Here is a 22,431-nt window from a genome sequence, read left to right as displayed (position 1 = left end):
ACGTCGGGAAAGAGGGCAGGGAGGAAAGGAGCGAGCTAGCCGTTTAGCTACGTGACGTACACAATAATTGTGTAATAATCCCGATAATTACGCGTAATTATCGTCTAATAGAAAAATAACGGAAGGTTGCGACGTTCGTGTCGTTGTTCTCGTAAATTGCGCTTATTTTGCCGCCAATCGCCGAGCGAAACGAAAACAAACCGCTCTTCGACGTCAAAGCTAGCATAACAAACACAACAGAACGGGAAAAAATGAGAGGGGGTTCATCTTATGGAGACAGAGACAGGGACCGTGGACGAGACAGGTGAGTTTTTAGTTTATATGTGAAAGCAACATATTTTACACACAATTAGCTTTACAGACCTGGACTTGGGAGGAAGTTCGACCTGAGGCCCTGTTTTTTTTTATTAAACCCACAACCGATAAAGCCTAGACTTCCTCAATATTTTCTTAGTTTTATTGTTACTCCATTATTATTATTGTTATTATTATTGTTATTGTTATTATTATTATTATTATTATTATTATTATTTACTTCATTATTAATGATTGCACAGAGTCGAGGGTTATAGTACATTTGCAGCAGTACAAATGCAACAATTGCTTAAAAATGGTGTTGAATTGATGCCAGGATCAGAATCAGAATACTTTATTAATCCCGAGGGAAATTATGATAATTTCATGATAAATTATGATAAAGTTCAGGTCGCCAGTATCCGCTGTTTAAATATCAGTAGGAGCTACAACTTAGGGCTACCTGGTATTTTTAACATTAAATTTTATTACTTAGGAAATTGTAAAGATAAAGTGTTGGGGTGTACATAAGTAATTGTTGTGTCATCACACTACACTTATTAGCACATCTTTGGTGGTGTTTGCACATCTGAACTTAACTGAACATTATAACCCTAGGTTTATATCTGCTGCAGTCATTACATAATTTCTGTAAAGGATTAAAGGTATTATAACTATCTTAAAATAATCCTAAAGCTTTAGGTTATGTAAACAAAGCACAACAGAGCATTTATTGACTGGTGTAGAGGAGCTAAAGTAGTACAGTTTTTGTGGACTAATATAGGATTGGCACTGTAGACTTGATGATTATAATAAAATTACAGTGTTGTTACATGCATTTTATGTAAGCCATACATATTTTGGTCAGGATCATAATTGCAGCATTAGCTCAACAGTCAATCCTTTGCTGCAGCTTGCAGTTCTGAGTCTTCAGTGCTCTTTATCTCATTGCTCTTATTTCTCAGGCCACGGTTTGGGCCCATGAGCGGTCGCGGTGGACCTCCACCAATGAAGTTTGGGAATCCAGGGGAGCGTCTTCGAAAGAAGAGGTGGAATCTGGATGAGCTGCCAAAATTTGAGAAGAACTTTTACACTGAACATCTTGAGGTGCAACGCGTGAATCAGGTAAATGTTTACTGTTTTTCTTCTACACCAGTAATATGAAAATGTGATTGACCTAATTTTTGGAGGGTATTTTTGGTAATAAGTTCTGTTTCAAATAGTGCTTTTGCTTGTGTGAGAAAAAGTGAAAACATACAATAAAAGCAGCAAAAATTGTAATTCTTTGGTAAAACTTTAGAACATAAATTAATAAAATTTACACACCATCCCCTCATGTATGTTTTTCCCCTTCTTTTCTTGTTATGTACAGTATGAAGTGGAAGACTTCCGCAAAAGAAAGGAGATCACAATCAGAGGGTCCGGCTGTCCAAAGCCTGTCACCGCTTTTCACCACGCGCAGTTTCCTCGTCAGTAAAAAAATACATTGCATAAACTATGATGCTGGCACAGATCACTTCTATAAAAAATTCGCAAAACATTAGTTTTAGTAATTTTTTCTTTCACAAACTCAAACATCCAGTGACTATAAAATCTCATAAATTTGTTTTAAAGCCATTATCAAAATGTTTCTTACACATACTGCAGGTATATTTAAACAAACAATTCTTCTGATGAAAGGAAACAAAGAAGATCAAAACATCTGCACAGTTTTTTGTTGATTGTCTCCCTCATTTTCCTGACAGAGTACGTGATGGATGTGCTGATGCAGCAAAACTTCAAAGAGCCCACAGCAATCCAGTCCCAGGGTTTTCCTGCGGCCCTGAGTGGCAGGGACATGGTGGGGATTGCACAGACTGGATCGGGAAAGACACTGGCTGTGAGAATCCTTCATCATTTGGGACCATGACAGAATTTTTAATGCTTTATTTAAAAGTCAATAATAATTTCTGTATGTAGCACATGTTGCTAGGTTAACTGCAGAAGTAGGAAGAAAATCATTGTTATACTTATACCAAAAGACTTTCAAATGGGAATTAGTTGGTTTTACAATTTTTTTTGCATTTTTTCCTGCAGTACCTTCTTCCAGCTATTGTACACATCAACCACCAACCCTATCTGGAGAGGGGAGATGGTCCAATTGTAAGTTTAAACTTAATGTGTAATATGATACCATAATATAATACAGATTTTATTTAAATCATGATCTTAGTGCAGGTCTCCTGTCATTCTGTAACCTTCCTTATTTATTATCCTCATCTCTTCGTAGTGTTTGGTACTTGCCCCAACCAGAGAGTTGGCTCAGCAGGTACAACAGGTCGCTTATGACTATGGGAAGTCTTCCCGTATCAAAAGCACCTGTGTCTACGGTGGAGCTCCAAAAGGACCACAGATTCGAGACCTTGAACGAGGTATGGTTGGGTGTAGATAAGGACATGCAGTGGATTATTGAAAACTGTTATAAGGCGCACTTTGCCTGAGCACCTTTCAAGATGTGTATTGTTTTTTCTGGTCTTCTTGACTCTAGGGGTTGAGATTTGCATTGCCACACCTGGTCGGCTCATTGATTTCTTGGAGGCAGGCAAGACCAACCTGCGCCGCTGCACCTACTTAGTGCTGGATGAGGCTGACCGCATGTTGGACATGGGCTTTGAACCGCAAATTCGCAAGATAGTAGAACAAATTCGGGTAAGGCTGAGGGCTGGTTTACTATTAAGATTGTGGATAAAACCCTATCGTAGAAGTGTTTTTCAGTTAAAATCTATTTACTTCTCTGTCTCTTAGCCTGACAGACAGACTCTGATGTGGAGTGCAACGTGGCCAAAAGAGGTTCGGCAGCTGGCTGAGGACTTCCTGAGGGACTACATCCAGATCAATATCGGAGCTCTGGAGCTCAGCGCCAACCACAACATCCTGCAAATAGTCGATGTCTGCATGGAGACTGAAAAGGACGACAAGTAAGAAAAGCCAACAAAAATATGACTAGAGTAAAATAGCATGTTGTAATCTTTCATTATAGGTCTAATTTGAGCTCTTTCTTTGTTGGCAGACTCATTCAGCTGATGGAGGAGATAATGGCTGAAAAAGAGAACAAAACCATCATCTTTGTGGAGACTAAGAAACGCTGTGATGACCTTACACGGAGGATGAGGCGTGATGGGTGAGGAGTTACTCTCTCTTGTGATAATTACAAAGTATTTCTAGGAGAAATATTGAACATTAAAATACTGAAGGTGGAGTAATCTCGCTACTTTAATGTGGTTTCGTTTTCTAGGTGGCCGGCCATGTGCATTCACGGAGACAAGAGCCAGCCTGAAAGAGACTGGGTACTTACAGGTGAGGATAAAGTGGTGCCACCTTCTGTCTTGTCTTTGTTGTGGGTTATTTTCTTCCCGTTCATCTGTTACCAGTATTTTACAAAATGATCCTCTTCTTCAGTTTCATTTTGTTCTTCTGTTGTTGTTTGATTTTATTCCACAGAATTTCGGAGTGGCAAAGCCCCCATTCTGATTGCCACTGATGTTGCCTCTCGTGGTCTGGGTATGTCTCACCACACAATAGTTCATAATATCTCACTATCTTAATAATTCATAATATCTCATGTAATTCTGTATCACTGTGTCATTGTGATTTGTTTTTTTAAATATATATTTTTTTTCAGAAATAACTTTTAAATAATATATACATAAAAGAATAACACAGTTATAGTTGGTGGGTTCCTATTAAAGTGACCTCTGTTCTGCTAAATATCTTTACAAGTAGGCCAGTAGATTGTCTGTAAACGGACAGCTGGAGATCAACCTTTCTTGCAATTGGCAGATATAAATCAAAACACAAAATATACATTTTCTTGCAGAATTGTCCTCCAACAATTACACTCAGGTGGTTTTATGTCAGTTTTTTGTTATTAGGAATGTATTAATTTGGGTCAACAATAATTACAAAATAACACTTAAATGCACTAAGTACACATCTGCTATAAAAATAAAAAAAAGGCTACACTATTTTGCAAAAACTCATTGTTTGCCTTTCAGTACATGTACTTAATTCTAGTGGAAGATCACAAGTATGTCATTTGATCTGTTAACATTTTTGCATTTAAAAAATTAAGGTTAATAGATTTAAAAAAAATTCATTTTAATTATGTTTCTATTATGAGTCAGTGTCATAGTAAATGAATAAAATAAAAGCTAAAGTGTAGTTAACTGAAATAAAACTCTTGAAAAAGGTTAACTGAAACTATATTTTGCACATAAACAAAACAAAATAAAAATATCCAAGAAATGTCCCTAGTTTTAGTATTTCTCAGGTTGGCCGAAATTTACCAATACAGCCGGTGTTGGTACAGATTTTTATTGAGATATGGGGTATTTATGTCATACTTATGTCACTGTGTACCAGGAAGAAGCTTCTTCTTCTTTTTGAAAATTACACTCCATATTATAATACTTAAAAAAAAACTTGTAAAGCTAAGGCTTAAAATAATAAAAATTAACTACAACTAAAAGTTATCAACAAAAACCTACAATGAGTAAGTCCATACTAAAATCTAAAAAAAAGTTAAATACAAAACTAATAACACTTCTGGTTCTGGTTTTAACCTATTAATGTGGTCTCTCGGTTAAACAGGACATTAGCACATTAGTTACAGGAGCTTTTACATAGATTAATACACCAGTAATTTCATATTATACAGTGTACATGTACTATCGCAATTAACCATAAGTGTGAAGATAAACTGAAAGGAATAACAGGAATTAATTTAGTGATAAGCAATGAAACAAATCAGTGCTTTATATTAAAGCGCCCGCCCTTACTGTAATAATGTGACAGTCTAACGGACCATTTTGTCCAGTATGGAGGCTGCAGGCCCTCTGGTCCACTGGGTTTATAGTCTGTTTCTTGTTACTGCAGTTTAAAGGCTTCCTTCAAACGGGGCTCTTTGGCACGCTGCCTGAAAGGAGGGGTGTGTGGGACAGATGCTCCTGTGCACCTTTTCTTATGTCTCCTTTGTGGTGTCAGTACAAATTTACTAAGGATGTCGCACATATTGCACTTTTTTTTAAATCTAAGCGTTAAAAGATAAATTGTGTAGTTGTCCCTTTATTCTGCAAAAATGTTAAAGTTTGCTATGTTTTGCAGATGCATATGTGTAGAATAAAGACAGATGAATTTTCTCAGATCCACTTGTTGACAGGATAATCTTGAGAAGGGGGGATAAGTGAAAGTGTCTTAATTTTTCCAAAATCCCCATGACCGAATCCTTGTTCTCTTTTCCCCTCTTCTCCTCTCAGGGTTTGGCAGCACATGGCAGCTGTAACAATCTGCGCTGCTGTCACTGCCCCCTCATTCACGTTAAAATAGAAGCTTCGCTAGTTTTAGAGGGATTACAGCCCCTCTTATTCGACTAAAAAAAGATCCCCCCTGCCCAGTATTGTCAGAGTTTGTAAATCCAACGAGCCTTCCTTGGGAGCAGCCTGAGGTTCCTGTATGTCTGCCCATCGGTCCGTCCCAAAAAGCAGACAGACAGGAGAGAGAGAGTTAGACGGGCTCGTCTGGATCCAGTCCTGGCCAGGGTCTGAGGAGGGCCCTGCAATGCGGCGAGAGAGCAACAGAACCACCCGTTGTGCGTGTGTGTTTGTGTATACGTGTGTGTGTTTGCGTGGCTGGGTGTGTCTCTGGAGATTTAACGGTTCTGCTCCCGTCTGACGTTGCTGGTGTGAGCAGAAGGTGAGGGAGGAATCCCGTCTCCCTCTCCCTCAGCCCCTCCTCGTGAACCAGGACTGATCAGGGGGGACTGACTACCTTTGTAAACACAACATGAAGGGGGTAAGTACCTCACCACCCCTTTGTCCTAACTCCTCCACGAGCTCACCATACATTCAGGTACTGCCTTAGTGCTCATTAAAATCAGTAGTATTCAATCACGGTACATTATTATTCCTATGTAGTAGGTAATGGTTGATTAAGTGGCTTCCCTCTGTCACGATCGAGGGGAGAAGGGAGACTTATTGATCAGCAGTGCTGTCAGAGCCCCACATCTTCTGTAATGAGAAACAGACTCGTTGTCCTCGCACATTCTGAGCAGCAGTCACATTAATGTGAAGATTACAAATCCAAATCATGATTTCAGCTGAATGCCATGCTCACTTTATATCTGCTGAGCACAAAAAGCTACTTTTCAGTTATTTTTGAATGTCGTTTGGATTTTTGCATGATGTCTAAATAAGCAGGTAAGTTATTCGTTTAGAAATTCTCCTAATAATGCATTTGGAAAATATTTAGTTGTAATCATATATTTGGGCTAAAATAAAATTACCTTTTTTCTCCAGAAGTCCTGATCTTGAGATTCTCATGTATTTACTTTCTCCCTTCCTCTAATATTGGTTTTAATTCAAAAGATGTGGAGGATGTCAAGTTCGTCATCAACTATGACTATCCAAGCTCCTCTGAGGATTATGTCCATCGTATTGGACGTACAGCTCGCAGTACCAACAAGGGCACTGCTTACACCTTCTTCACCCCAGGAAACCTGCGACAGGCACGAGACCTTGTCCGGGTGCTGGAGGAGGCACACCAAGCCATCAATCCTAAATTACTTCAGCTTGTGGACTCGGGCCGTGGAGGAGGAGGCGGTAAGAAGGACTCTGTCACACTCTTAAACCTCAGTCAAATCACACAAATTTTGTGTGTAAAAAGGCTATCCATAAATATTTATCATACAACAGAAGGTGATATTTTTTATCATTTAATGATGATTAATGAGTTTTGGTACTCTGTTTTAGACTCCTAGTACTGAAATCAGTCTTAAAACGTGTTTCTTACCTGTGAATCTGTTTGTCCTGATTGTGCTTTACATATTTTTACACCTTTGGTTCTAGGCTGCTGTTTAAGTTTTAATATGTAAGGCAATAGAGCAACACAGGTACCTGTTCAGTATGGTCAGTGACAATTGACTAGCCTGATTGTAGTGCAGGAAACACTACTGAAAAACGTCACACACAGATTGGTCAAGGAAAGTCACTGCCTAGATTTAAATAAGCAAACAGTTAAGAATGTTCTATTGAATAACTACTGCAGTGATTAATATGTTTCACATGGAAGCAATGGTGAACCACGGTGTTTGAGGAAGAAATAAGAAAACAATCTTGAATGATGACCATCAGTGATAACTTAAACTAGGGATGCACCGATACCGATACTGGTATCGGGTATCGGAGCCGATACTGTAAAATGTGTGTGTACTCATACTCGTAAAAGTTAACCGATACCATGAACCAATACTAACTTATTTCATTAATCAGAGGGTGGCTTGTCATTTCTGTTGTAGTTTTTTAGATTGGCCACTAGGGGGACATCCCGCGCTGTCAGACTGGCAGCTCCAGATAAAAAAGAGAAACTGGAGGCTGCTGTAGCTAGGCTAAACAAAATGTCAGCAGTGTGGACCGGAACAGCCCAATTTGGTTTTGGAAAAGCGAAGAAAAATGTTAAGAGAAAATCCACTGGCAGTTAAAATAACAGAGGCTCTGACTCATTTTATCACTCTGGATGACCAGCCAATGCCGGCCGTGGAAAATCAGGGAGATAATGGTGCCAAAACTTTCTGAAGAGGTAAAGACAAGCAGTGTGTGTGCGATGTCAGTTCTTGGTTTAACGGCACAGTGGACTGATGATCCACGGGCAGATGAGGAGTTTGTTCGTCAATGCCAAATACTTAAGTTATTTTGTTTGTTTGTTTACAGTATGGACACTCTGCAATAATTTAAAAGTTTATTTTATTCTCAAACATAATTTGTATTTATTTTATTCCAAACAGAAGTGTTTATTTATTATTCTGAAAGCTCGGGACAGTGCCAATAGTTCAGTGATATTTTGTTAAATTACAATGTGGAGACTGCAATAATTTAACAGAAGTGCTTATTTTTCACTTGAAATTTTTTTGTGGTCATTTTTATTAAGATTTTATTTTTTATCGGCAGAGAATAAAATAAAACCTGTCTTCCAATTCATTGTATTTGTGTGTGTGGTAGAAGTATCGGTTTTTGTACTCGGTATCGGCAAGTACTCAGATCCAAGTATCGGTATCGTATCGGTTTGAAAAAATTGGTATCGTTGCATCCCTAACTTAAACGTTTCAGATTGTTAAATATTATGAGTAGAACTCACAGTAAACTCATAAGATTGGGGTGAAACACCTGTGTGGCCTTAAGAAAACCACTCGTCAGTGATGCTAACTGGAAAGAAGGCATTCCTCATGAAACGATGCCCCCATAATGCTTAGTGTCTTCATATGAGCTTGTAGGGTTAGTGTTTCGATCTGGGGTTCCTGTGGTGGTCAAATTTAGGTTCAACAATATTAAGTTCCTAAAAATGAGGTCAGTTGACTACCTAAATATTTCAGATTACCTGTTTTTCCTAACAATGGATATTTTTCTATTTGTGTACTCTTAATTGGATTGGACTGGATTTATCAGGCTGAAAGTGTGCTTCAGTGATCATGCGACATTATTCTCACACATGGATTGGCCACCACAGGTTGGCCTTCTATTCTTTCGCTTAATTATATTTGCAAAGTTATTACTCTGTATTTTTTTTACTTTATCATTTTCTATTTTATTGAGTTACTTTACTTTATTTCACCTTTTTTTTTTGATTTGGTGGATAAAAAACAAGAATTTTCCAGTATATTGTGTGTGAATGTATCTAAGTATGTTCTTACCTGAAAAGATATGATGAATAATTGTTGAATTGCTGTTTTTCAGGTGGAAGAATGCGTTACCGTGGCAGCAACTCCAACAACCCGAACCTCATGTACCAGGAAGAGTGTGATCGTCGTATGCGCTCCAGCGGCGGCGGGGGCAAAGACAACCGCAGCGGCTTCAACCGTGACAACCGCAACAACCGTGACGGAGACCGCTCCTCTTCTTCCTCCTACAGGGACCGAAGCCGGGATCACCGAAACAACTACAACTCAGGCTCGGATCAGTACCAGAGCTACAACAGTGGGGGCGGTGGCGGCGGAAGTGGCGGCAGCTACAACTCTCGCAGTGGAAGCCAGGCTGGGAGTGTCGGAGGTCAGGATCAGACGAGCCAACCGCAGGGTCAGTTTGGCCAGGCTCCTCCTCCACCATCAGGGGGCCTGCAGCCCCTAATGGCTCAGCAGTTTGCTCCACCACAGCCCCCACTCATGGGCTTCATGGGGCAACCGCCGTACCCGTTTCCTTCGCCTCCCGTTCCTCCCCCAGGCCTGCCACCTCCCAGGAAGTAAACTGAACAAGCACCGAGTTCATTTGTGCTACTTGTGCGTCCACAGGTTACCTTTGTGGGCTTTTCAAAAACTCTTGAAATCATGTAGAGGCAGGGGTTTCAAAGGCATATGTGTAAGGAGGTAAGGGCTTATATTTTCTATTTGTTTTGTACTTTTTAATACACCCAAAATGTGGAATTTAAATTGTCTGATAGAAAAGGAAATCTTCAAAATTTACCAAGGGTTTTCTAAAGTAGACTGCCACTGTACCTGCACCATGAACCATAAGGGAAACAAGTATTGTGTTTCGATTCCAAACAAATGCCTCAGAGGATGTGATCTACTTAAAGGATTTGATTAAAGTGAAAGCGACTTTAGACTGAGGCCTCAGTATTATGTGGATCAGAGGGCCGGTCTGCTATAAATTCATTAATAGTCACATTCCAGGCTCATATCATTCTTGAGCGCTATATTAGTCTACACTTGTTCAGTTTGAGAAATTCTGGCTAGCATTACATTTTATTTATTCTTTACATTATAGCTTTATTCTCTGAAGCAACATTGAAGTTTGTGTCTCTTCTCTCCAATAGATGTCATACCAGTCAATCATTGAGTTTGTAGTGTGATCGTTGTACTAGAGTCAGATTTTGTCACGCATGCTTTTCCTTTCTGCTGTCCCGTAGCATTACTAAGCACATTGTTGACTTAACTGCAGATTGTTGCTCGTTTCCCTTTCCCCCTCAACGTGTTCTTTTTATTGCGTTTTCCTAAATAAATCAAACCAATAAAGTGTTTCCTACTTTTCAAATGATTAATCGAGCATGTACACCTGGTTACTTCCCTGATAAGATGACCTTCACTACATTATTGTAGTACATTCTCAGGATTATACACGTTTTCTTTTTTTTTTTTTTATCAGTAAATGCATATTGGTGGGGATGGAAGTTGACTTCTGTTTACAGTTGGTGCACAAAATTATGACTAACATAGACATGGGTTACAAGGAATGTGCTACATGCAGTTTTTTTTGTAGAAAATGGTTTCTATAAACTTCAGCCTAGTATTTATATCTAAAACAGGTTTGGTAAAGGGGGAATCCGCTCCGATCTACTTATAACCATACCACAAATTGCTCTCTCGGTTTTAGCATTTACTTATTCCTTTTTGTTGAAAACGTGCAATTAGCTGTGGCAATAATAACAAATCTTAGCTGGCCTATTAATACCCAAACCTAGCAGTTCTCAAAAGTTGGACAAAGCCACAGCATGTGGAGCATGGATGAGCCTAATAAGACTTACAGTTGTGAACTCTAGTTTTTACAGTGTGCCACAAAAAGTATAATATCGACTTAATTTATTAAATTTGTTTCGAGTGGAAAGCCTCCACACCTACATGTCAGTAGTAGTAGCAGAAGGGTGCCAGTTTAGCTCAGTGGGTCAGCAGCCAGCCATATGCTGCATAACCAGAGTGCAGCGGCCTGTGTTCAAGTCTTCTTCTCTTTGGCCCCACTTTCCTATCTGCCATCACTGGTAAAGACAAAAAATTATCTAAAAAAAAAAAACTATGTTTCATACTGTTATGGCAGTCCTGCTTTGTATTTTTATAATGCAAATCTGAATGGAATCAAATCCGTTTTTCACACCAACTACCCATAATTGATGAAATCTACCTTATTGACAAACTGCTAGAGCATCAAAACCTGGAGTGGAGTTTACCTTTATTATTGCTTTCTCTCTGTTAATCCCAGATGTTAGCAGTAAAACTGCCTGTAGATAAATTAAAACATCAGATTTATAACATAGAACCATCTTAAAAAGGGAAAATTGCACAGTTTAACATGGGTCAATTTATCAAATTAAATTTAATACATGTACAGCGGAATCAATATTACACAGTGAGTGATTTCTTAAATTGCCTCTTAACAGACTGTGCTCCAATCAACTCAACAGCCGTGGTTATCAGAATAATCCCGTGAATTCATTTTTGTGTGTCATTTGTTTCACAAAGTCTTTCCCGGTAAGTATATGAACAAATGAAAACAAAGATCAGATCAGCCATTTGTATACATATATGTACAAAAGGGAAAAAAAAAAAAAAAAAAGTTTCATCTCAGGCACGTGGCAGAATCCAACCAGATGCCAGTGACGTCACCTCAAGACTGGGTCAATCTTTGGGTCAATCAACCATATAAAGGCATAAAAACAAAAGGACCATGTAGTGTACACGGGAATGATTTCATTTGCCAAATTTAGACACAATAAGTGCATGTAAGATTAACTCATAATCCTGAGTGTAACATAAGGTGATAAAGTGTCCCAATCTTTTAATAACACAAAAGTGCAGATATTTTTAGAGGCAGCGATTTCAATTGTGGGCCTTTTGACACAACAGGAGAAAAAGCACCGCTGTAAATAAATCTTAAAAAACAAAAAAGTAAACAATAGCTGGTTCAGTTTCAGGGTCCTGGTATTCTCTGGCTCACAAATCCAAATTTATTGGTCCAGCTGAACAAAGCAAAGCTTTCCTTCGAGTTTTCAGTCACACCTGTGCTTTTCCTACTGTGACCCGCTAACACGGCTGCTGTGAAAACAGGAGCATTCTCACAGCTTTGACACCCACACCAACCATATGTAATGCCTCCAAATACATTAAAACTCAGACTATTCTTTAAAAGGAAAAAAATAAATCACATTCCAATTCATCATTGAATTAGTTACTGCATCATTACAGATCATTATCTTTATACGCTAAACAGCTCTACCCCTTGGCTCAAATGGAAAACTTCTTCGGTGGTGTCATAAGTGGGAGATGAACGTTTGCCTTGTTTTCCTCTTCAAGTTTTCATTTAAACTGGAGGCGGTTTGCTAACGCGTTGCACCAAAGTTGTGCTAAATTCCATCATTTGATAAGAAATGAATAAGAAAACAAAGAATATTCTAAATCACAAAATGTTTTCTGGCTTTTGGTAAGATTGTTTAAAAACCTCACTTGAAACATTCAGCTGACCTAAGTGAGTATGAAGTGACAGATCTGCCATGAACGCTCAAACATCTGCTGAAATGCAGTCTCCGATCGAGCATCTCCTTTAACATAAATGTCAGATATGAGCTGTTATTACATGTTAACACTTTGCAGTATGTATACTGGACAAATGCACATTCAATTTTTAAAACATGTTTTACCAAAAGCCGCTGCACTGAATCATTTCGGGCAGTCGGCTTTATGTCGCTGCGCTGGACTGATTGTTGGACAGGAAAAGAAAAGCGATCAGCAGCAACGCTCGGGAACACGGATATGATCAAATAAGGACAAAAAGGCTGTGAACCAAGGCACGCGGTGGAAGCTGGTTCCCGCAACTGCTTCCAGAGTTTGAAACCACTGAAGCGTAAAGAAGGTCTCCGGGCCTCAGTCAGCATTGAGGGAAAGCTTCAACCTAAATGTAAAGGAAGCAGCAGATCACATGACAGGATACTGGTCCTTCACACTAAAGGTTTCCCCAAGTGTTTGGAGGTGGGAACTGGTCGACGTCACCAGATTCATCGTGAGATTTGTCCCCCAGGTTGAAAGTTAGTTTGTACCGCAAACGGACTTTCTCCTGTGACGACACAAAAGCAAACAGGTTAACTCATCAGTGATACAGTTTCACTCCTACCACTGTTCTTTGCTGCATTTGCACATTTAGTATACAATCATCAACATTTCTCCTTAAAAGACATAGTTTATTTTGATCAGATACAGAAGGTGAGCAATATACTGCTGCAAGGAAGGTAAGAAGCAATATATATATTTTAGCCACCTAAACACAATGTCAATTAAAGTGTTCCAGTTTTATTTACAGTATTTTCACAGCTTCAGACAAACACCAATTAAACACAGGGAAGTTCTCTTTAAAGCCACCAGCCTCCTTTAATAACAGTAATTTTACCTGAGAGAACGTGGCAATTGCTGCATTCATCGGTTTGTTTGCGACTTGTGTTTTAAAACGTTAAACAGTAACCTATGCTCTGAGATAAATGTACATTTTTTGCCAAAAGAGCCTGTCTTTAGAGCAAATAACCGCTTTAGTGTCGTGTTGCAAATGAAAGCTATCAAATTAAATGAAATTACAGCAAATTAAAGCAGTGAAAAATATTCTCAGTACACATAAAGAAACACCACAAGCTTTGCTTCTGTGACAGTAGTCCTGCCTGCTACCTCGAACTGTGGAGGGGCATGCTGACTGATCTACTGTAGATAAAACGCTGACGAGTAACTGGTAAATGTATAAAATGAATAAAATGGATATTCTGACCAGAGGTGATCTCAAGCAAAGTGCAGTGTATAAACAATGCGGTTGAAGACGTAGATTACCTTGTGAGGGTTCGCTAGCAGTAAAATCTGTGTGATGGCAGCTGGAGGCAAGATGGGATTGAAGGCAGGCAGCTCAGTACTGGAAGGAGGCTGAAGCTTGACTTTCATCACCTAGATGATGTACACCCATTGACATATTAAAACCTACATGTTTTCCAGCTGGCTAAAACAACAAAAGCTCTCACATGAATAACAGAGATTGACTTAATCTCAACAAAGAAGAATTTCTGGATCAAAAGCATAAGACATGGCCATTGCTACCATCAGTACGAATTTCAGGAAACAGGAACCTACTCTGGGCACAGCTGCCTGGAAGCGGATGTTGGTAACGGGAATAGGGGCTGAAGACAGCATGGAGATGATCACCACCAGCACGTCAGGTCGTGATGGAGGGCAGTCGCGGGCAAAGGTGAACAAAACCCGGAGACTGTGCTTATCAAATACAGTGACTGGTAACAAGGTGCCTGAAATAGATTGAAAGAAATAAAAAGAAAGAGGATTTCAATTTATGTTACCTCCATATTAGCTCACAAAACCTTTCATGACTAAGGCTAACTTTCTGTTCCAGTGCTTACTAGGTTTGATGATTTCCAGAGGCACAGTAACATCAGCAAGAGAGATGCTGTCGTAAGTGTCAGCAGTAGGTAATGAGGCTTTGTCAGTAACTGTGAGTGTAAGATTGGAGAGCAGCACAGCATCAGACTGCTCTGAATGGATGACGGAACTGGCCCCAGGAGCAGTAGCAGAACTAGAGGTGGAGGTGGAAGTCGCAGCAGGTGTGGGCTTTGAGCTGGATTTAGCCTGGAGATCTCGTAAAGGGACTCTTGATTGAGGCTGCAGCTTATCCCTACATGAAAAAGAACAAGGACACAGCTCTGTGCATGTCAAATTCCAACAACAGCACGTTACGCTACAAAGGTGACGACAAAAGCACTTACCATTTGACCTGCTGGCTCTCTGGAGGCAGAGACTGCTGCAGCAGTGCCTTTCCCAACAGGTCCAGCTCTTCCATGGCTTTAGGAGGAGCAGTAGCCCCCCCTACTGGTGGAGCCTGTGGTTTCTGAACCACAGCTGGTTGCAACACTGAAGCTGGTGCAGATTGAGTAGATACCTCTGTTATATCTGATGTCTGAGAGAGAAAAACTGAGTTATTTTAGTGTAAAAGGAGATGAAGATGGCGTAAAACAGAAAATTAAACCAGTGGCAGGAATCCACTGTGTAAGATCTTTACATGCTATGATTTACTTAGAACCACAGCTGGGTAACAGTAAAGTAAGTTTAAGATTTTAAACATGTCACACAATAATTTTACTGTGAGCATTTTAAGTATTATCTTACTTCGCACCTGAAAAGTGTTCTGAGAGTCACCGTTTTCGGTTACATTCAGTCCTGAGAGAACAGACAACAAAAGTTAGATTACATCCAATTTAAGGTCATTTTTTTGGAATCACTGAAGCCTTTTTAAAGAAAAAACAAAGAGCACACACTGTATATAGACACAGTCACTGCAACTGAAGACACGCACACAAGGTATGTCCACACTAATCCAAACCCTGCTTTATCATCCTTTTTGTGTTACGTGTACTAAAATATACTAAGTAAGAGACTTGGTGCAGAAAGAAGTCAGATTACATATAATGTGCTCTAACTAGAATCACGCCCTGTTGAACATGGTGAAATCAATCTTTTACATACACTACAGTCTTATACTGTACTAAAGGAAAGAGACTAGACTTGTTGTGATCTGGCCAGCAACACATTTCTTTTCCGCTAGGTATTAGATCACATTAAAGTGTATAATTTTGTTTAAAGTGATTGTTTACATCCCTTATTCCCTCCTCCACACTGTCCATTTATTACAGAACATTGCATTTTATCACAGGTGACTTTTCTCATCTGTTTTTGTAATCCTAAATGAAACTGTAGGATTGTCCTCCTTATAAAGGAGAAAGGAGCAGAAATGCATGATTCCTATTTAAAAAGTCTACTTGAAAACAGCCCAATGATCTCTGCTCTGCAGCACTTGGCATGTCAAGTGACGTGACTTTCTAACATTAGCTGTAGCCATTTTTCGCGTTAAATGCAGAAAAGCTTGACTCAAATAATGTAAATAAGTACAAAATGTGCTGCCTAAAAACTAAATGAGCACTAACAAAAATCTAAAAACTTTACGTTTCACTCTTTCATATTTTCCTTAATTATGTCTATACACAGGTGCCTCTGGAAAATGAGGTCAGGATCACAGAGGAGGTCCGTCTCTGCAGGATGCTGCGCTTGAATCAGTGGAAAATAAGGCAGAATTGTGCTGAGCAGACTGGGATGTGCTTCCTGGCTTTCTAACTTTTTGTTCACAAACCACATGATTTTTCCTGCTTACCAAGAGACATGAGCTCATCATCCAAGAGGCTCAAGCCCATATTCTGAGTCAGAAGTTGCAGGCTGGAGGAGTCTGTGTTAGACGGTGCGGTGTTGGCTGATATGTTAAGGCCTGTCAGATCCACAAGTGCTGAGCTACTGTTGCCTGATTTGGAAAGAAAATACTCATTTGGGACTCAGAAACTGAGGGAGAATTAGGGTAAACTCAAATAGATGGTAAATAAGACTTTATTGCAATCTTCAGCTGTGACTTTGAAGGCACCCACCTGGTTGTAAAGACGAGTTTATGCCATCTTTAGTCACATCCTCTCCCTTTACGAGCTGTCGGTACTGATTAATGACCTGCGTCAAACTGTCATTGGCTTGCAAGATATCCGCTGTAAGCAGAAAACTAATCAGTAAGACAAAAATTTTACCCTTTGAGGCCTAATTTTTATCTGTTTGTATAGGTAACAATCTTACCTAAAGCTTCATCATTATCCTCAGTGTCACTCGCTAATCGGAATAGGGTAGGCCTCATCTTCTCACAGCGATTGTAGAGATCCTGCAATAAAAAATACATCATGAAGCCCTAAAATCACACACCTGCTGATCAGTACCAGGGGGAGCACGAGACCTGCAGCAGCTCTTTTTAATGTGCTGCGTCCTACAAACCTTAATGAGCTCCTGGTTGCTCTGGGAACAGCTCTCCTTATTGTAGCCCTCCAGCAGCTGGCTCAGCAGGCTGACGCTCTCCTTCACCTCCTGGATGGCATTCACTCGCTTCGACACTTTCTCCACTCGTTTTTGGTCCTAACGAAACGTTCGGTGAGATCGCACAGTGCCCAAGATCAAAAGAAACTTTTGCAGACCTTAATTTTTTCACTCAATCAGGCCATGAAAGACAGATGTAATGATAATAAATAACATCTTATAGCTCACGACTAATATTTAATGCCACAAAATATGAAAGTAAAGCAAGTGCACATTTTAAAACCCCATAATTAAGTCACTTAATAATGAATTTAAGTTTTATTTCACCAAAATTCATGCGTGTCATCTGATTGACTGTCATTAATCTTGATCAATGGGAAGTATTAGTTTTTTATTGCTTTGCACAGTCATTCTCAATAATTTATTAAAACATTTAAGCCTTGATGTTTGATCATTTCACTAAAGCCATAAATATTAAATGAATACACCATCTCCATAAAAGCTGAAGAAGACCGAGTCAAACAAAGGGACATGTATGTGAGAGCACATGTTGTAAACCTCACGCAGCAAACAAAGCCGATGACTCACCTCTTGGACCATTTCCTTAATGAGCTTGTTTGCTGCTCTTAAATCTTCAGGGTGAGTGCTATTCAACAAGCGGGACAGCGTCTATAAAAACAGGATGAGACAGAAGCAGGAGAGGAAAGGAAAGAGGAAGAGAATTTTTTAAACTGCTGCTCCCCCAGTTTTTCCCAGGAGTTCAACTTTACATCATTTGATGGGAAACAAACTCGTGATGATTGTGGTGGAACAAAGCCCATCCTAGGACAGAAAATGAATGACGAATTTGTTTCTAAAATCTGAACTCGTTGGTGCAGGAATACACATCCATGATTTCACAAGTCTATCTAATGATGATGATGATATACCTTTATTAGTCCCACAAGGGGAAATATAATAATAATGTGATTGGTGCGTCCTGATTACTTGTGTAATATATACACCTTGGATTTCTCCTCATCTTCAAAGATGGCACTTTTGGCTCTGGGTGGAGGGGGTGGGAGGGGCTTGTCAACGGGAAGCACAGGATCCTGCTTGACAATGCCTGGAAAAAACAAGGACACTTATTAACCTTTGAAAAATACAACATCTATTGAAAGGGCCACCTGCGTTTTAAATATCGGTTCCATTTATAAATCACAGATAAAGAATCGCGGTCACCTTGACCTCTGTTTCAACTACGATGCCTGTGATACTACTGCTTTAATACTCTACTCTACACCCATTAAATCATTTTAAATGAGTCTTCAAATATATATATAAAAATACAAAAACCAAGTTTGATGCTAATATAATCCAGGAACTTATGACAGCTGTTGGAGGGGAAAGTCTGTTTCTGCAATCAGACTGGGTTCAGATGACCATGACTAAGGACATCAGTCTCATGCTTTTGCTAGAAAGGAGAACTGACACATTCTCCCTACTAATCAAAAAGAATGGGGAACCAAAAAAAACACATTAACACTAAAAAAAAGGGGGGAACTAAAAACATCCGTAAAACATGTACGATGAACTAATGTGCAACCACGGAGAACAATAGAATGTTAAAGCGGGCTATTATTTTTCATTCTTGAAACAGGTGGAGCAGCTTTGCATGATTAACAGTTCAAAATAATGACATTTTATGTTATGCTGGACCTCAATACAGCCCTATGTCCTCTACCTTTAGGCCCACCTTCCCTTCAAACTTTTTCTGCTATTCCACACGTCAGAAACCAAAAGAATCCAACGACCCACAAGCCACATTTTTTTTTAACATAATTAAAACTAAAATTAAAGTCAAATAAAAGTCAGAATCATAAGAAAACACTTATTTGTTCTCAAGAAAAGGATCTTTAATTCAGCCTAATTCTACTCTTTGCAATCTGCCTGAAGTGGCTCTGTGCCCTGCAGTTTGAGAAACACTGAACCTTTTTCCTGACTGGCTGCCTCTCACAAACAAAAGGCCTGAACAGCAGACAGGAAGGTCTGCTGTGACAACCATTATTAAAGACATCTGTGTCACCAACATCATACAGCATCAAGACAAGAAAAATACGGCTGAATCTGAGCTTTCATACAAGTTCATTATTTTAAACTTTGTAGAAGTCATTTGTCTTGATGGTTACACATAAAACTCTAAAACATCAGGAGAGCTCACCCTGTTTTTTCAGCATCTGATATGCTTCCAATATCTTGGTCTCATCTGGGAGTCTCACCGTCCAGCTGTAAATCATCTCTAAGACCTTCTTCTTCACTGCCTCTGGAGCTCGGGCTCCTAAATACTACAGAGAGAGGGGGAATGGGTATTAACTACTGCTAAAGAAAAACAGATTTATTCTTTCACAAATGAAAATGAAATTGGGTCAGAAGGAAGTAATTATTTGGTACAAGATTTAACATTAAAACCTTATCCAGGCTGTGTTTTCAAACAAACTGTAAACTAAATACAGCTCCATCTTTTGTGAGATTCATCAAATAGCTGTCATTTTCAGTAGTTATACTAAACTATAAAAACCTTCTCATGGATCTTTGGTTACAGTCAAACTGGTGAGGCAAAATATAGAACAACAGTCGTTACCTTTGGTGAAACCACTTTGATTAGCTCATTGAGAAAGCGAAACTTCCCCACTTCACTATGAAATCGCTTTCCGCAGTTCTTCATGCACGTCTCAAGAACCTGTGTTCAAAGGTTGTTGGTTTTACATTTGCACAGACATGCAGAGTTTAACATGACATCCTGCAGACCTTTGCACTTGTTGATGCTGTGTGCAGGACGATCTTACCGTTAGCGCTTGCATCGCCTCCCACTCCTGAGGAGACTGAATTTTATGTGCCAGAAGTCTGGTTGCAAGCTGAGGCCTGAGAAAACAAACAAAAAGGTTTTAGTACAGTGACAGACCTAGGAGGTTGTACAGCATCCAATTTAAATTTTTAGTGATATACTAATTATAAAATTCTGGTTTTAAACACTACCAATTTTTTGAACCAACATCTGCCACTGGCATCAGCAAATTTACAGTACTGTGGAAATCTCTTGAGCCACCTCGTGTCTTTACATTTTTCTTCCAAGGAGGAAAATTTCAGTGTAATTTTTTTTTTTTAAAAAGTGATCTTGATCAGTTCTTCTTCAGGCTTTCTAAAGGTCTTTCTTTGGACATTCGGCTGCTTTTTCATTCATTTTCAGTTCAGTCCTCATACCTGAACATTTTCAGGGATGTTTTTTTGTCACTTTATACTGACTATGAATTCATGCATTAAAAAGGCACCTGACTCAGGGAATAAGCCATTCTTAAGGAAAGGAAACAAGTAGAAAAGGCTAATGTATGCCAAATCACACAAGAACTGGACTGAAAAGCCTGTGACAACAGGCCTGATAGAGCAATGAATCCAAATTTAAAAGTTTTGGTTCAAATCAATACATAGAAGGTCAGGACAGCAGTACAACAGTGAGTGTTTACATAATAATAATAATAATAATAATAATAAGATCTATAATACACAGTGGAGGCTTTGTCATGGTTTGGGGCTACATTTACAGATCTTGTAATTATGAACACAGAAAACTATTGTCAGATTTTTAACTAACACACAGTACAATCTGGAAAGCATCTGATTGACAGTATGCCAATAATCCCAACACACTGCTAATGCAGTAAAAGCCTTCCTGGATAAAAAGAGAAAAAACAAACCCAAAAAACACACACACTATGGAAAACTATCATGGAATAGTCTGCCCAGATGACAGACCTCAACATTATTGATGCAATGTGGGATTATCTTTACAGGGAACATCCAAAGAAGAGGCATTGAATGTTCTTCAAAAAGCATGGAGAGCTGTTCCTTATAACTAAAGAAGAGCAACAGTATCTCTCTTCTTTAGTCATCAAGCCTGTATAGAAGAATAAAGGTGGTCACTTTCAACCACGTTGGAATTCTACAAACTTTGTTTTTTTTCCTCTTGTATATTGCATTTCCATTTATTTTTGCATATTTTAATAACTCCCTACACCCGCTTCCCATTTTCCTGCCAAATATAAAGAAATTACGGGTGGCTCAAGACTTCCGAAGTGCTCCAAGTCAAATTATTTAAAGCCAATATAGACATTTCACCATAAATCCCTGCATCCCTAAAATGTCACATGCAAGCAAACTGTTAAAAAAAAAAAATGCATTACAAAAATCCTTTAAATCAATACTACTCTAAAAAACTGAAGGCAAAGGGACACAAGTTGTCAGGATGATAATGTCAACTGCTGGTACACCACGTTAGTCTCCATTTCAGTGTGAAATTGTGAAACACATGAATCATCATCAACTCACCCTTCCGGTTCATTTTCGAGCTGATCACAGAATCCCTTTATTGAGTCCCAGTCAATTTCCTTATTCAGAGGATTGGTGGCCTTATCTATGTAAAATTGAAAACAAACAAACAAACAAAACTCAACTTGCTTTAAATGCTTGGCATGTTTTTGAATTTCAGACCTGAAAACTGGGACAGAACCACTTTAAATCGGGTTGTTATTTGTAGATCAGTGAAGGCAGTCAAACCTGTCGCTTTACACCTGACTCTGTGCAGCAGCTGTGGCCTGTGAGCGTCTGCAATATGTAAATGAGCTCTCTTGCTTGGAGCAGATGAAGAGGGTGGCTCGCTTTTGGAGACGTGTGTCAGATTATAGCCCAGGTGTGACAGGTTTCCTGCTAAACCTGGTCCTTAAGGAAACAACCAGAAGCTAACTAGCTGCTTGATTTTTAGCCTTCAGCTGAGCGTTCCTGACACCTTTAAATTTAAATGTCACCTTTCTGTAGTATCACTGAGCTAAAGCGGACAACAGTAAACTACGTTTAAACTCATAATGAAGCAACTATGAAACCGTATATAACTGTTGGAGTTTGTTCCTCATCGCCTGCTGCACTTTTTAATTTAATGGCTTTCGCTAAATCCTCTCTGCTCCCGGGGGAGGAAGCTGTCATCGAAAAATTCACAATGACTAAATATGTCGATGTACCTCAGGGGCATTTCGGTTATCTATCCACGTTCAAAACCGAATCAAGTATTGTAAATAAATGGCTAACTTACTGATGCGAGACTGCAGGCTGGCCTCATCTGGAGGCGCCGCCGCCGCCATCTTTCGAGAATTCTAAACAAGAAGCAAGCTATCGCGGGACTTTTGTAACATATCGCGCGAATAGCGAAACATTTCAAGGGCTTTGAGAAGATCTCATCAAACAACGGTGGGGAAGATACTACAGCTCAGTTGAACTAATTTTATTATTGACGATTAATAAAGTTTTCTGATTCTGGTGGTGAAAAAACATGTGCAAAACACAAATCCATCTATCTAATTGACTGTGATAACAATTTCATATTTTCATATTCTTTTCCCTACACAGGTTCTCTTAGGTATATTACTAGTAGCATTATAAAGTGT

At 39.2% G+C, this 22,431-nt stretch overlaps 2 protein-coding genes across 2 annotated transcripts; one reads left to right on the top strand and one right to left on the bottom strand.

Moving 5' to 3' along the window:
* The first annotated feature begins 11 nt into the window (after positions 1-11).
* LOC146516322 (putative ATP-dependent RNA helicase DDX17) lies at positions 12-10,356 on the top strand. The gene is made up of 13 exons (XM_085161456.1): positions 12-304; positions 1,260-1,419; positions 1,667-1,763; positions 2,040-2,173; positions 2,371-2,436; positions 2,564-2,705; positions 2,822-2,982; positions 3,079-3,251; positions 3,344-3,454; positions 3,569-3,630; positions 3,775-3,834; positions 6,696-6,929; positions 9,057-10,356. Exons 1-13 carry the CDS (start codon positions 252-254, stop codon positions 9,560-9,562), a joined length of 1,959 nt encoding a protein of 652 aa, XP_085017582.1. The 5' UTR covers positions 12-251; the 3' UTR covers positions 9,563-10,356.
* A 1,027-nt stretch (positions 10,357-11,383) lies between these two features.
* LOC146516321 (ADP-ribosylation factor-binding protein GGA1-like) lies at positions 11,384-22,185 on the bottom strand. Its single transcript, XM_085161454.1, has 17 exons — positions 22,080-22,185; positions 21,323-21,407; positions 19,786-19,861; positions 19,581-19,679; positions 19,161-19,284; positions 17,965-18,065; positions 17,549-17,629; positions 16,922-17,059; positions 16,730-16,811; positions 16,534-16,644; positions 16,269-16,412; positions 15,237-15,280; positions 14,830-15,020; positions 14,467-14,738; positions 14,186-14,355; positions 13,892-14,002; positions 11,384-13,136 (listed from the first exon to the last, which is right to left on the bottom strand). Exons 1-17 carry the CDS (start codon positions 22,126-22,128, stop codon positions 13,026-13,028), a joined length of 1,989 nt encoding a protein of 662 aa, XP_085017580.1. The 5' UTR covers positions 22,129-22,185; the 3' UTR covers positions 11,384-13,025.
* Positions 22,186-22,431: the final 246 nt, after the last annotated feature.

The sequence above is a fragment of the Neolamprologus multifasciatus genome, chromosome 6 (genome assembly GCF_963576455.1).
Source record: "Neolamprologus multifasciatus chromosome 6, fNeoMul1.2, whole genome shotgun sequence".
Classification (NCBI taxonomy): domain Eukaryota; kingdom Metazoa; phylum Chordata; class Actinopteri; order Cichliformes; family Cichlidae; genus Neolamprologus; species Neolamprologus multifasciatus.
Note: the sequence above shows the minus strand (reverse complement) of the source record. Positions and strands in the feature narration are given on the sequence as shown.

Coding starts and splice junctions, on each gene's coding strand:
- LOC146516322 (XM_085161456.1), top strand. CDS start 252: ATGAGAGGGGGTTCATCTTATGGAGACAGAGACAGGGACCGTGGACGA. Junction 1,420..1,666: donor AGGTGCAACGCGTGAATCAG/GTAAATGTTTAC, acceptor TGTTATGTACAG/TATGAAGTGGAAGACTTCCG. Junction 3,455..3,568: donor CGGAGGATGAGGCGTGATGG/GTGAGGAGTTAC, acceptor TTCGTTTTCTAG/GTGGCCGGCCATGTGCATTC.
- LOC146516321 (XM_085161454.1), bottom strand. CDS start 22,128: ATGGCGGCGGCGGCGCCTCCAGATGAGGCCAGCCTGCAGTCTCGCATC. Junction 16,812..16,921: donor GCAACCAGGAGCTCATTAAG/GTTTGTAGGACG, acceptor TTTTTATTGCAG/GATCTCTACAATCGCTGTGA. Junction 14,739..14,829: donor GAGAGCCAGCAGGTCAAATG/GTAAGTGCTTTT, acceptor TTTTTCATGTAG/GGATAAGCTGCAGCCTCAAT.